We start from the raw sequence: 14184 nt of genomic DNA, 5'->3' as shown, positions 1-14184 counted from the left end.
TGCAGTGGTACAAATAGACAAACCAGGTGGAATCACTATCACTTCCCATTTCCTCTGGCAACACTTCCTCAAACGCTTTTTCTCACCCTGAGCTCTCATTTCCCTAACACTTACAGCGATGTTACGCAATTAGAATTTAGCATTGCCTTTTTATTATTACCTATTGTCAAGTTCTTTCCAATGCGCTGGTCATCTCTTCTTGAGAAAATTATATATGTTCCTAGAAGGTTGAGAGCAGAATTTATACCCCCTCTGTTAATAACTTCAGTAGCTCTCAACACATCTCCAGTCTAAGCAAATAAGGTCTTCTAACATGTGAAGGGACCATAATTCTGCTACCCTTAAAATGTTTTTGATTTTGTTTGTGAAGAAACAATAGACTCTGAAAGAACCTTTGACCCTTCCTCTTGACCCTGCCAAGAGATTCAGACAGAGAACATGCTTCAGGAAGGAGATTTTAGGATGCTGCCTTAGCCTAATCTGAATTAAGGAGGGTGAACAAGAGGGCTTTGGGCAGGTGCCAGTTACCTAGATACCCATTGTGCCTCATTGTTTGAGTTGCTTAGCAAGGACTTTCCTGCCACATATTCAACAATTCTTCAACTACCTATAAATTGCCCATTCTCACTTCTGAAATTTAATACCACACCTCTTCCCACCCTTTTCTCTTTTGTCCAAAATGTCTTATATACCCAATGTTGCTTCACTGTCTTTGGGATTTTTTATGGAATGATCATGTCTATATGAATTCCCCATGCACCTCTATTAAACTTATTCTTCTGTTAATCTTTCTCTCTTAATTCGATTAATAGCCCAGCCAGAAAAATTTAGGAGGTAGGAAGAAAAGTATTAATATTTTTTAGCCCCCACATATTCACTTTAGGGCCCACCTAAAAACACTCTGCCTTTCCTAGTTTCTTCATGCATTTTATCCCCTTGAGCTTTATTTTCTTTTTGTATATTGCCCCAAAACCACTTTGTAAAGTGAGTAAACAAACACACACATTGCTAGGCATACAGTAGACATGTTGTGAATATATCAAATTTTGAAAATCATTTTTAGTTCTTTAAAAAAAAGGACAATCAATCATTAATTCACCCACACACACTGGAACATAAAGTGTTACTGTTATGCCATTCTGGTCTTGGAGAAATTCGTTATTATAACGTGGGTCTAAAGAGGTCTAGTCCAAGCTCACAAACCCAGAATGATGGTGGATCATATTTTTCTACTCTATTCTTTTCCACTTATTCTGAGTTAAGAGGGGAAAAAAGTGATTATTGAAACATACAAAGTCTCATTTAAATAAATGGGAGGGAAATGGGAGAGAAATGGAACGGATTCATGTTGAAGGGAGTCTTGGTAACGTCACTGTATCGCTGTCTGTTGAGAGTCAGCTATACTGTCTTACTGAAAGAGCACTCTTTGAAAAACCCAAGTGGTTATTGTTCTACCAGTCACAAAAATCATGAGAGCAACTACAGATTCCATGCAATAACAACAATATCAATAAACATTTTAAGATTCTAGACATAAATTTAAGTGTTAGAATCACAATTTTTGGGTGGAAGTCTTTCTTTATGGGCATACAAAGCTTTTGGTTAAATTTTCACCAACTTATGCAAGCCCACGCACTTCCTGAAAAGGATCAATAATTAAGCTCAGGAAAACAAAAAACAAAAAATCCTTTAGTAACTTCGTGTTTACCTTCGTGCATGAAATACACTCAGATAAAAGTTATTAAGTGTTCAGCTCTGCTGAACTTTCTGAGTTTGAGGCTGGATAACTTTCTCATCACTCAGATAAGTTCATCTCCCTTCTCAAATTCTGTTAAGAATTTGAATGAGGATAAAGTGTGCCTGTGACTAGGTGAGAAAGAGAGAGAAAAAGAACCAGTAAAAACCAATGATTTCTAAAACCATTAGTTTATTTTTAAATGAAATCAGAAAACAGCTATAATTAATCTAATACTTTTTCTGACCTTTTTTTTACATCAACACATTTTAATACAACTACAACTGTTTTCACTACTACCATTCACTTTGAACTCCTTTTACTAGGAATAATGAGTCTGGCTACTTGGCCCACTCTCACAATTTTTCTAACATTTTTAACATTAACATATTTTAATACAACACTGTTTTCATTATTTCCATTATTCATTCCTATTATTAACCAGGAAAACTTTGAACTCCTTTCTAATGAGAATAATAATTCTAGCACTTGGCTCACTCTCTCTCCACTCTCCAGTCCCACTTTGTTTTACACATTTTGGCAGTCTAAAATCCCTCTAGTTTTCACAATATTTGTCTAATTCACCAATTAATTTCACTTAGAATCATTAGCTTGTCTTTTGTTTATGTTCTGAACCCTTTATCTTTCTTAACTGAACTTACTGGGGTTACATTGGTTAATAAAGTATATAAATTTAAGGTGTATGATTCTATGACATATCATCTGTATATTGTATTGTGTGTTCACCAGTCATGTCTCTTTCTAAACTGCTTATCTCTCAAAAGCACTTTTGATCATTTTTTAAGGCTGTGCTATGTCCTATAATACACTTTGAAGCTTTAGGCTTTGTTGATAGATTAAGGTTCTCTAGGTAGTGAAATATCTTCCTTTGGCTTTCAAAGAGAAAAATTTTCTTGGCCAGGCTTCGTGCTAGTGGAAATCACACCATTTATGTGAGCTTTGTGTAAATTTTTCTCCCAAGTGCTCATCTACAAATGTTAAGGGTAAGAATTAGGGTCATCCTTAGCCTCATATTCGTAAAATTTGATGTCACTTTTATCTGCCTTTATTTCCAGAATTTAAAAACTTTACCTAGAGGGAAGGAGCAGAGACTTGGGAGACTTTATGTTCGTTTTTGTTGTTGTTGTTGTTTGTTTGTTTTTCAGGATTGGTCAAAAGAACAGCATAGTATCATGTGAAAAAAAATCTTTGGAATCTAGTTAATATGAATTAGAATTCCATCTTGGCCCCCTCTTAGCTATGTGACCTCGGTTACTAAATGAAGCCCCATCTCATCTTTCTCTGTTTTGTGGAGGATTAAAAATATGTGCAAAGCACCTGGTACATACATAGCAGGACTCATAGCTATAGGAATGGGAGCCATTACCTAGCTGTGCGAACCTGAGAAAGCCACTTAGGTGAGATCTCTGTGCCTCAATATTTTTATACATCAAAGTGAGATAATAAAAGTACTTCATTGAGTTGTAAGATTAAATAAGCTTAATATAGTAGGGTATTTAGAACCATGCTTTTCATATGGTAAGCACTATACATGTGTAGGCTACTCATTATCATCATCACTAATTTTATTGTTATTATCATCACTGTTATCCATGTACTGAGATCATCAGGAAAATTTCCTGAACACATCAAATGCTTCAACAAGCATCTCATTGAATTTCTATCACTTCCATAAAGCTTATTTGGTGTGGAAGGGGGTTGGGGTGGTCTGTACCACCACAATCACTGTTAGTCTTCTTGTTTTAGGTCCATTTGTTTCTCTACTCTTGGATCATCTGCATTGTTTATCAGCAACTTCCATACCTTCAGTATCACAGGTTTGCCAATTTGGGGCATGATACCTGCTGCAAAAAGTTTACAACTTTAGCCAATTTCTCAGTATCTTCCTAACATTATTATCGCCAATATCTTATTTAAGCCAGTCCTTTATAGGGAATCTAAAATTTACTGTGACTATTTGCCCACAGCCATGTTAGGTTTAAAAGAAAAATTCATTTTTCTTTTAAAATAATAAAGATTCATATTAAATCTTAAAAATATTAAAGAAAAATATTAAAGATTTAGCAGGACCTGGCACATAGTAAGTATCTAATATATTAGCTAGCCTTACTATTAGCAAATATTTTATATAAATTATCTCATTTAATCTTTTAGCAACTAATCTTATGAGAAAAATTTCTCAAGTCACCTATGAAATAACCGATGCTCGGAGAAATAAGCCAATCAAGGTCACAAGTTAGCAAATAAGAAAGGGGGAAGGGATTCAGACTATGGTCTATCTTATCCCAAAACACTCTTTCCACTACATCCGAGGGGCCTTCACCATTTCTCCTTTCATCTTCTCGTAATAAGTCTCCGTTTATTTCCATTTCCTTTTCAGCCTTTAGGTAAGAATATTACTTCTTTGGGTGCTATGAGTATTCTCCTTGGGATCATTAGGGTCTTTTCAAATCCATTTCAAGTTGGGGTAATAACCTCTAAAGATAAGCAAAAGGCTGCAGGATTGTGCCTCTCTTAAAAAATTTTTTCATGTAGAAAGTGGTTTCAAAGCCTTAAAATCAGATGGGTACAGCTTCAAATCCCATCTCTACCTAGGTTGGCTCATAGGGTTATTGTGTGTTATTCTACTTCAGCCCTTACAGTATCTCAATGAAGTAAGTACTTTTATTATCCCAAATTTGTAGCTCAATAGACTGAGGCTGAGAAAGGCCTCACACCTCACTATATGACCAGCCATCCTTTGGGAGTTCCCAAAACAAGAAACCACCAACTGATTCTGGTGGGGGGCCATGCTCATTCTAGGAGGACTTGGTTTATCCTGTGTGAGCCACTGTCGTGGCCATTAGACCTGCCCTCTCTGCTCTGCAGCTCCCTTTCCTCAACTCGCGTTGACATTCTTGGTTTTGTCAGCCTGTAACAGCTTTTTATTTTTCTTTTGGTGTATATTAACTCAGAGACTGGGCTGCCTTGTTTGATCTGCTGTGGCTGCAGAATACTGTTCAACTGTCTTGCTGTTGTCAGGAATCCCAACAGAAAACACAGCCACAGCCGCACATCTGTGTGCTTTTGTCAGTATTGCGCAAACTCAAGAGAAAACCATCTCTGTATCATTGGCATGTTATTACTTTTAAAAGAAAGATCTGAAGCAATCATGGCAAGTTATTAACATCTATTCATCTAAACATCTGGGTGGTGGGCACATGGGTGTCATGTTATCTCCTATACTTTTCTGTAAGTTTGAAATATTCATATATTAAGTAAAAATAACTAGAAATATAAAAGGCTGTAGCATCTTAAAAAATGCAAGTAAAACATGACTTCCCTTACAGAGTTACTACTTACAGAATGAAAACACTTGTTATATGTTGGAAAATAAGTAAATGTAGTTAAGCACTTAAATGCGTAATTACCCCACAGTAGATTACTTATTACTGTTTTTCCCCAAGGTCTTAAAATATACATGTCTACACCTCTGATTTAGGATTTAATGGTCAAGACTTTCAAGGGCCATTCTCTATGTTGAAGGACTGGCTGTAGAATGGATAGAAAGGCATGGAGCCAATTCTGGTGATAGCCAGAAGGGCTAAATGACTAGATGTCAGGAAGTTGCACTGAGTAGCATTAATCACCATGAAAAATTATAGTCCCTCCCTCTTTCAGGCTAAGAAGCATGTTTATCTGCCTCCTGAGAGTGATTCCTTCTCTCAAAGGCAGACTTACTTTAACCAAACTTGCAAGATTGATAATAAAATCAGAGTGCCAATATATTACTTTACAATGAGAAATCTGTCACAGAAAGAGTGCACTGATCCCCTGTAAGGAAACTTACATTGAACGTTAAGTTATAATCACAGTTTATGTGATTAGCACAGCATGAGAAAAGAGAAGTTGTTAGCTATCCCTGTTGAAATGTAATAGTATTAAGCTACACTAACCCAATGCATCCCCATACAGGAGGAAGCCCTACCAATGGGAACAAAATACTAAAAATAACCCATTGGCCAAAATTCTCTCTACCCTGGCTAGTGCCTGCATGGACAGTATCACAGTTTGCCTCTTGACACTCACATTTCTATGCCTTAATGTCATCAAACTCCTCTTTGAATTGAGACTTTCTTTCATTAATGTGCTGGTACTTAATTGTATAGCAGGTCTTGTAGGCCACATGTCACCTACAGAATCAATTCTACCAATTATCTCTCTTGGAGCTTATAAAAGAACCCATGTCTTTTATAGGTAGAGTCATAGAAAGATAAGGACACCTTGATGAAGGCCCATGATATAATTCAAGATGTTGTTCACCAATGTATCCCAAGTTCCTAGGACAGGTCCAGTCTCTTAGTAGACCCTCAGTAAATATTTGTAGCAATAAAGAAAACTCTCATTTTTAAAAAATAAAAAGTAGTTAAGTACAATTTGAAGTGCATGTTTTAATTAGTCACTGTCACTACTTATTTAGAAAATAAAATCATTCGGGGTCTGGGGGCTTCCTCCCACATATACTTTCCCACATTCAGCCTGAGCTGCAAAGAGAAAATCCCCCAAATGCTACTCATTCCCCATCAGCCACTACCACCACTTCTATCAGTAAATACGACCATAGAGACCCCCTTTCACATTATTCCTGTGTATGCCAGTGCCCAAGTGGGCAGTGAAGTGAACTAAGCATGAATGCTTCCTCCCATACCAATAAGAATACCAACCACTCAGTGTAAAATAGATATGGGTATATATTACTAAATTCTGTACTTATGGAAACACATGACACCTCGCTATTAAAATGAGCCAGCAAAGAAAGTTTTTAGTGAAGTCATAAAGTTCCAGAAGGTATGAATCCTACTGCCCTTACGGTAAGACCTACCCCAGCATGTGTGTGCTGTGTGTAATTTACTCACCGTGTACTGAAACTTTTCATTATATTCACGGTCATTGGCTTTCACTATCCGTTTCTCTTCTGAAGAGAAAGAGAAATCAGGTATGAAATTAAATTTTCAACCCAAAGAATCATATAACTCATTAAAATAACAACACTTAGGTTACTTTGATTGTAGTCAAGGTTGCAAGAATTCTTTCCTTTGAAATTTGAAGGGCATTGGTTTTTTCCAGGCTAAATGTTGGAACATGTATTGGAAAGTCCCAAAATGGAAAGCTGAAATGTTTCTCATCGTCTTTCTGATGCCAGCCATAAAGCAAAACACTATGTGTCTCCAATTTCTACATCCCTCAGCTCCACAAAAACCCCTACTCTTAGCTTCAAATAGTTCCTTAAGGTGAAGGAGCTTCTGACAATCAAATGCCATTCTGGGAAGGAATTTTTATTTTTATTTTTTATTTTGCTACACAGTCATAAAATATAACATAGCCAAGCAAAATCATACTGAAGTGGCCATTGAAGTCACTGACCTTATGGTCATGGAGCCAAAGGTGATACTTGTAAACAGCCCAGGACATTGAGAGAACTCCACGTCACCTGAGACCCATAGACTCATCATCAGCTGGAAGTAGTGTTCTCTTTCCCATTTTTTTTTTTTTTTGCACTTCCCCTCTGCTTCACTCTAGCCAGTGGGTACTACCTTCACATTCTAACCTCTGCCACACTCCAGAACACCAATATCTCCTAGAGGGGAGCTTCTGCACTTATCTGGTACTCCGGTTTTTATTTCTTGTGACTTGGTTTTTGCAGCTGCTGCCCAGGGGATGCCCAACGCCCCAAGATCACCTGGCTCCGGAGGACAGGGGAGCTCATGTTCCCAGGTCACATGAGACTATAAAAATCAGAAATTCTGTTCTTGGCAGACTACCTTATTCAGGACCCTGAACAGAGAGCAGACTGAAACACACCCCCCAGGCTTTCTGAGAAAGAGGTCTATTTGCTCGTCCATAGCTTTGGCCTCAGGGACAGTCTTCTGGTTTGGCACACTTATAGGGACCAATGGAGGGGCTCTCAGGGAATGAAGGCTAGTGAATACAATCTTTGCAGTCTCCCCCTGCCTCATCCCAGATCACCAGTATTTTCCAGAAAGCACCTTCTATATTCTTCTCTGGTTGCCCTGATTTTTGTAGCTACTACCAGGGTACACCTTTACATCACCTGAAAGTAAATGCAAACACCAGTATGAATAACAAAATAAAATGTTATAATAGTGTAGAAATTAAAGTGTATAGAGGGCAGGAAAAGATAGTGCCTCAGAAACACCAGCTGAGCATATTTTTGTAATAAGGATAGCAATTTCTTGTTCCATGTATACTGGATCCAGAGTTGACGAAAGGGTAATGATGGAATAATAAAGGCCATGGGAAGAGGGCCAACCAAGTAACCACCAGATGTCAACGTTGGATTCTCATGATAGGTGACTTGACCATCTCACATGGGAGTGTCCCTTAATCCCACAGTCCTCCACCTGAATAAGTGACAGGGGATAGAAAGTATAGGCATAGGGGTAAGAGTCTGAATTTAGAGAAGATACATAGAACTGCAGAGATAAAAGAGACTAGAGGGTAGAAAGTAACTTGGAAGCACGTATTATGAATGGCAGAAGGGAGACTAAGAAGAAAGCAAAGAAAAGAAGAGCTGGAAATAGAAAGGAGATGAGAAAGATGAGGGAGATGAAGAGGGAGGGAAAGAAGAAAGGAACATATCTTCATACCTGCCCCTCATATGCCAGGCACCATAATTGTAGGAACTGTCCACATTTTCCCAAAAGTCCAAGAGGAATCAAAATGTCTCGACAGTTCCTGTGGCTCAATTTCCAAGTATGAAGTGCACCTCTGAGGACTGCTCCTGACAAATGACACTCTGTCTTTGATTATGGTGGCATTTCTACCAGTTGAAGAGTATTTGTCTGTTTGACATCCACTTACATGGCTTCTTTCTTACTCATCTAAAGAATCAATTTCCTATGATTGTTCCTGTTTTCCAGTATCGCTCACCTAACTGCTGATAAGAACAATACTGGACTGATATCCAGAGCTCCTAACACCTGAGTGGGCTTGCTCCTACCATGTATGACTCTGGAATCCAGAACCCACCAGTAAACAACTGCTCAACCAACTGTCCCCTGGAAGAAACAATTCAAACTCTGGCTATAAAAGCATCATCCCCTTCCAGATTCTCCAACAAAGAGCAAAAATATCAAAGCCTAAAATAGTATTTTGGATTATGAAGTCCCACTGAAATTACAGAAAATACATTAAAAAAAAAAAAAGAATAGAAACAAAGTAGTGCTAGAAAATAAGAGTGGGGTTTTGTAGAGCTTCATAAATTTTAAAGAAAATCTAGAAAATAAAATAGAAATCAGATGAGATCAAGTTGGGAAAAAAAAGGTAGGAACAGTTCTAACTGAAAAAAAAATATTAGAAAAGTGGCCTTTCCAATGGAGCCCAGAAAAATTCCAAGTTCAGTCAATAAATACGAAGACTGAGGGTATGCTATAGATAGAGTGACAGTCCAGTTCATGCTTATTGTCTTATCAAAATAATTCATAGGGTTTCCTTTCATTCTCCGAAGTGTCCTAGTTTGGAAGATAAATTAACTGATCACCTTAGTTTTGGAGCACAACCAGAATAATTAAATAATAATTGAGCCAGTTGGGCCACATACTCCCTCCCTTTCCCACTAAAAAGATGACACAACATGCCTGGGGAGGAGACTAATGTCGGGTGCTCAGGCCTCAGAGAGAAGCAGTTCTGAACCTCTACACCAGCTACGGTAGAGTCAGGCCCTACTAAAGCCTGCCTTACTGAGACAGCTATGGGATTTGCCAAACTGCCTGACTAACCCACAGTACTGTAGACTAAATGTTTGTATCTCCCCAAAATTCACGTATTAAAACTTAATCCCCATTGTGTTTTGGGGGACTTTGGAAGGTATTTAGGTCCTGAGATTGAAGCCCTCATGAATGGTATTGGTGCTTTTGTCAAAGAATTACCTTGCCCATTTCATCATATGGGAACACAGCAAAAAGACAGCTGTCTATGAACAGGGAGCAGGCCCTCACCAGCCACCAAATATGCTGATGCCTTCATCATGGACTTTCCAGACTCCAGAACTGTGAGAAATAAATTTATGTTGTTTGTAGGCCAGCAAGTCTATGGTATTTTATTATAGCAGCCAGAACAGACTAAGAAAGAAACCTCTCTGTGATCTGGCTACATCTCTGGCCCTCCTATTAAAAGGAGAGGCCTGGCAGGGATAAAGATCTTTGCAACTGCACTAATTCATCTAGTCCTTCATTTGTAAATACAAGCCAGCAACCATAAGTCACCAGAAATCTGAGAGAAAGCAAAAGCACAAAGGAGAAGGATCCAAGGGGAAGAGATAATGATGAAAACAGGTGGAGAAAAGGGGTTGTTTTCTTTTTAATTTTAACTAGTACCTTGAAGATATTCAGGAAGACATGGCATCCATGAAACAAGAACAAGCTGAAATAGCAAAGGAAATAGAGAAGAAGAAAGAGTTCTTGGAAGTTAAAATATTTAATAGACAAACTGTAAAGTAATCTTGAAGAAATCTCCTAATACACATACCAAAATGACAATGAGGAGGAAAATGCGAAGAAGATAACTTAGGATAAGGGATCATAAACAATGAAGGGGAGGACATATTCAAATAAATAGAAGAAAATTTCCCTGCACCTGAATAAAACATAACTCTTCTAAGTGAAAGGGCCGTCAAGATGAATTAAAGTGGACCCATACTTCTTCATAAAACTTTGAGCTCCAAAAACAAAGACAAAACATTGAAAACTTCCAGAAGAAAAAAAAAAAATGGTTAGTCCCAGGGACACAAGAATCAGACCGTGAAATTTCTCATCTGCAACAAGGATAACAGAAAACATTGGAGTGATGCCTTCCAGTTTTAAGGAAAAATGTTTTTGCATTTGGAATTCTATACCCAGCCAAATAAAAAAGTGTAAAGGAACAATCAAAATCTTTTTAGCCATGTAGGACCAAACATATAAGACTATCTCCAAACCCATAAGACCATCTCCAAAATAATTACTCAAGAATGTGTAACAGGAACAAATTTATTTGAAATTTCAAAAGTAAAGTGGAGTGGAAGAAAATATAGAAACAAGGATGATGACCAACTAACATCAACAATGAAAATAAAAATGCCTGATATGATGACCCACACACCTGTTTTAGGTGGACCACAACTTCTACAGAAAAAGGGAAGGCCTGTCTATTACCCTTTATTTCATAATCTGTAAAGTTAAAATAAACCAATTTCTCAGAAAAAGTACAATTATGTATTCATCTTGGCTCAAGCAATAATTTCTCTAATAAATCCTCATAAAGAAGTCATTGTTTGATATAAAGAACATAAAATGAGTTTTTTAGAGCTGTGTTTTGTAACAGCCGTAGGGAGTATCATCCCAAACACAACTTAGAGGGCCCAATGAGGGTCTTTGTACTCAGTCTGTGCTGAGCTGATTGAATTCGGGAATAAACTTTAGAATATTTCGATAAATAAATGAAGTATGTGTCCTTCAAGCAAACATCCTAATTATTACTTCTCTCAACGGCATTTGTGCTGAATACTAAATGATCGTGAGCTTAAGATTAAACTTCCTAGAAAATACCTAGAGAACTGCTGTGTTGTGTAGCTAGCTGAGCACAGATCCATAAGGCAAAAGATCAAGCCGGTAATAGTGTTAGCACCCTTTTGCGACAGCCGAGGAGCCTAAGAGAGATACGTATGTGCCTGGATAGGAAGCCATCCTTCTCCATTCCAATGAGCCAAAACAACATTCAGTAGCTGAGACAAAATTATCTTAGACACTTGTTTTGAGTCTGCTTTGCTCCAGAATATAGAAAAATGGGTAATTAAGCCTTCAAAGTCCTACACCATCCAAGTGATAGAAATAAACTTCACTCCCCAAAACTCATAAAAACCAATATAACTTGATGGCTGCCTCAATCAAATAAAATAAAATATCAGTGAAGCACTCATAGGATGCTTATCTTTGAGCCATGTGCTTCCTGTTGCATGATCCAAGGTACCTAAATGAGAACACCTCATTTATTTTATGAAGTGGTCATTTATAAATTAGTTAAATGCTAGGGAATATTCACCAAAAAGAATAACCTTCATTTTAGGATTGATGACATGTAGCCTACCCCCTCTATCCCCAAAATAATTATCTGATAGAGCTAATGGTTTGTTTGAGCCACAATAAAACCATATCCACTTATGTTTGTACATACGCTTGTTTTTTTTATTTGGAAGGAGGACAGGCATCTAGAAAATCCAAAAGTGTTATCAGATCACTGAGACACAAATTTAAAAAGTGGAAAGGAAATAACACTATGTGCTACACATTTTTAACTGCAATCACGATGTTGTTCCCTGTTAGCAAGACTTTTTGGACCTTTAAAAATGAGGGATGAAAGAGTCCTCATATATAGGAAAAAGAGGCCTGGATCTTTTTTTTTCATATTAAGCTTGTAGTTTTATTCAGGTGTGACCTTAACCAATGTGTTGGGAAGAGAGTGGACAGGAAAAGGTGAGGCCCATGGAGGCAGGCCCCTCCCCTCTCCTCTCCCATCTCCTGCTGAAGGAATTTGGGGAGAGACCAGGACATGGGGAGGGGGCTGGCCGCTAGCCTGTGGGGGTGGTGCTTGGGGAACAAGGGACTAGACCAGGAACGAGTAGGGGGAAGGCACAAAGCCCATTTGCCAGAATCCACCCCTTTCTGATACCAGAACGGGAAAAAAAAAAATCTAAATCACAAGCCGTAGCTTTGAGGGGAGAAGATCGGAGGGCAGCTTCGGGGCCAAGGCCAAACTCACTCAGTCCTGACCAGGGGAGCTGGATGAAGGGCAGGGGCTCCCCGACAGGTTGATAGGGTGGGGGAAACCAAAATACAACTTCAAATATTAAGTTGTGTATGAACCCAGCTGAGGGCCAGGCCAGAGCTGGGCCACGTTGTGGGAGGGGCCTCTGCAGGCTCGGGGATCACTGCTGCTGCCGCGGCTACCTGGATGCCAGGTATTTTGCCATGGCCTTGATTGCAACAGCTGTTTCCTCTGTCACGGCAGGCAGCACTGTACCCAGGATCTCCTCTCCACAATCTCCTTGCCGAGGTCTTCCTCTGGCAGAGGGAGGCCCTCCCGCACCCCACGCTGTCCTGGAGCCACCATAGATGCCCATCCTGGATGCCTGTCAGCTGGAAATGATTCCTTTTGAGGTTAAGAACATCATAGTATGAGTTGATGGGCAGATATCTTCCTAGTTCTTCCCAGGAAAGGCATCAATCCCAGCCAGCTGGACCTTGGCCTGGCCGTGCTTGATAGTCTTGGAAGTAGACATCTCTGCAATCTTACATGGCTATCCTTTGAGCACCACAAAGCCACGCTTACTATAATTCTGAACACTGCACTAGGAAGGCCGCTGAGGACCCTGCATCTCCTGTCTTGAAGTCCAAATCACCTACCATTTTAAGAGGCTTCGATGCCAACTCACGCAGACACAACTGAGGCCTGGATCTTGAAGCAAGAGACTCAAAATCTTCTACCAAGTTATCCATGTAAGCATATGTAAACTCATGACCTTGCCTTAGCTATTTTCCTCAGTAAAATAATGCCACTTTGAGTTGCCCTCATTAGGTTAGAAAATGTATAGAAAGCACTTAGTAAATAGAAAAATGCCAGAAATATATTTTTAAAGAAAAATAGCAAATGAGAAGTGAAAAAAGAAAATCACCCAAGTTTGGATAGTCAGTGTTAAAGTCGCTTATATTATTATTTTCCCGGAGGGTCTGAAATAATTTTCTGAATATTTTTAGTAGAAATTGGCAAACCCCTACTGATTTTATTACAAGTCCTTTAAGGCAACACCTAAACTATGAATCTGAGCTCTCCTCCCTCATAACATAATAAATATTATCCAGCTTCCATTTCCAGTAGGCAAGAGAAGACAAGTCATTTACATCTTTTTTTTTATTAGTTTGTCTGTAAACAATTCATAATACCTTAGTATTTAAGACTAGTTAACAACAGATCTGTTAACAAGACCAAAGGTAAGAGAAAGATTTTGGAGGCTTTTACTGGACCTCTGAGCAATTATAGCAATTATGAGTCCCTGGTTAGCAAACACAACTATCTTTCTTCAATTAACACCAGGGCATTTTGTCCTTCACCAGATGTGGTTTAGGAGACAGCCTTCAGGCAGTTGGCTTTAGATCCCCCAAAACATGAAATGATGAAACAGCAAGAATTTGGGGTCTCTGTATATAACCCTGATGGCATGGACTGATATTTCCTTAGCAAGGCTGGTCCCAAGCCAAAAGCTGAAGAATGTCTCCACACATCGAGTGTCATTTGGGTTTTGTCGGTGATGGTGGTTTTTTGGGTTGGGTCAGGTCTCAGAAAAATTCCCTCGAGCTAAATCAATACCTTAAGCTTATTTCTTTCTTAATTTTCTT

General features: G+C 38.7%; 1 protein-coding gene and 1 pseudogene across 1 annotated transcript in view; both read right to left on the bottom strand.

The window, feature by feature from the left end:
* The window catches only part of ATP8B4 (ATPase phospholipid transporting 8B4 (putative)), a 194955-nt gene that overhangs the window by 164699 nt on the left and 16072 nt on the right, over nucleotides 1–14184 (bottom strand). The window contains exon 3 of the mRNA XM_054565443.1: nucleotides 6652–6710. Within this exon, the coding sequence (XP_054421418.1) occupies nucleotides 6652–6710 (59 nt within the window). The remainder of the gene's footprint in view (nucleotides 1–6651; nucleotides 6711–14184) is intronic.
* Nucleotides 12735–13197, bottom strand: LOC129064421 (eukaryotic translation initiation factor 5A-1-like; annotated as a pseudogene).

Source organism: Pteronotus mesoamericanus, unplaced genomic scaffold, assembly GCF_021234165.1.
Source record: "Pteronotus mesoamericanus isolate MK-2021 breed Mesoamerican mustached bat unplaced genomic scaffold, CSHL_Meso_final contig_164, whole genome shotgun sequence".
NCBI classification, from domain to species: Eukaryota; Metazoa; Chordata; class Mammalia; order Chiroptera; family Mormoopidae; genus Pteronotus; species Pteronotus mesoamericanus.
This window is presented reverse-complemented; position numbering and strand designations above follow the sequence as displayed.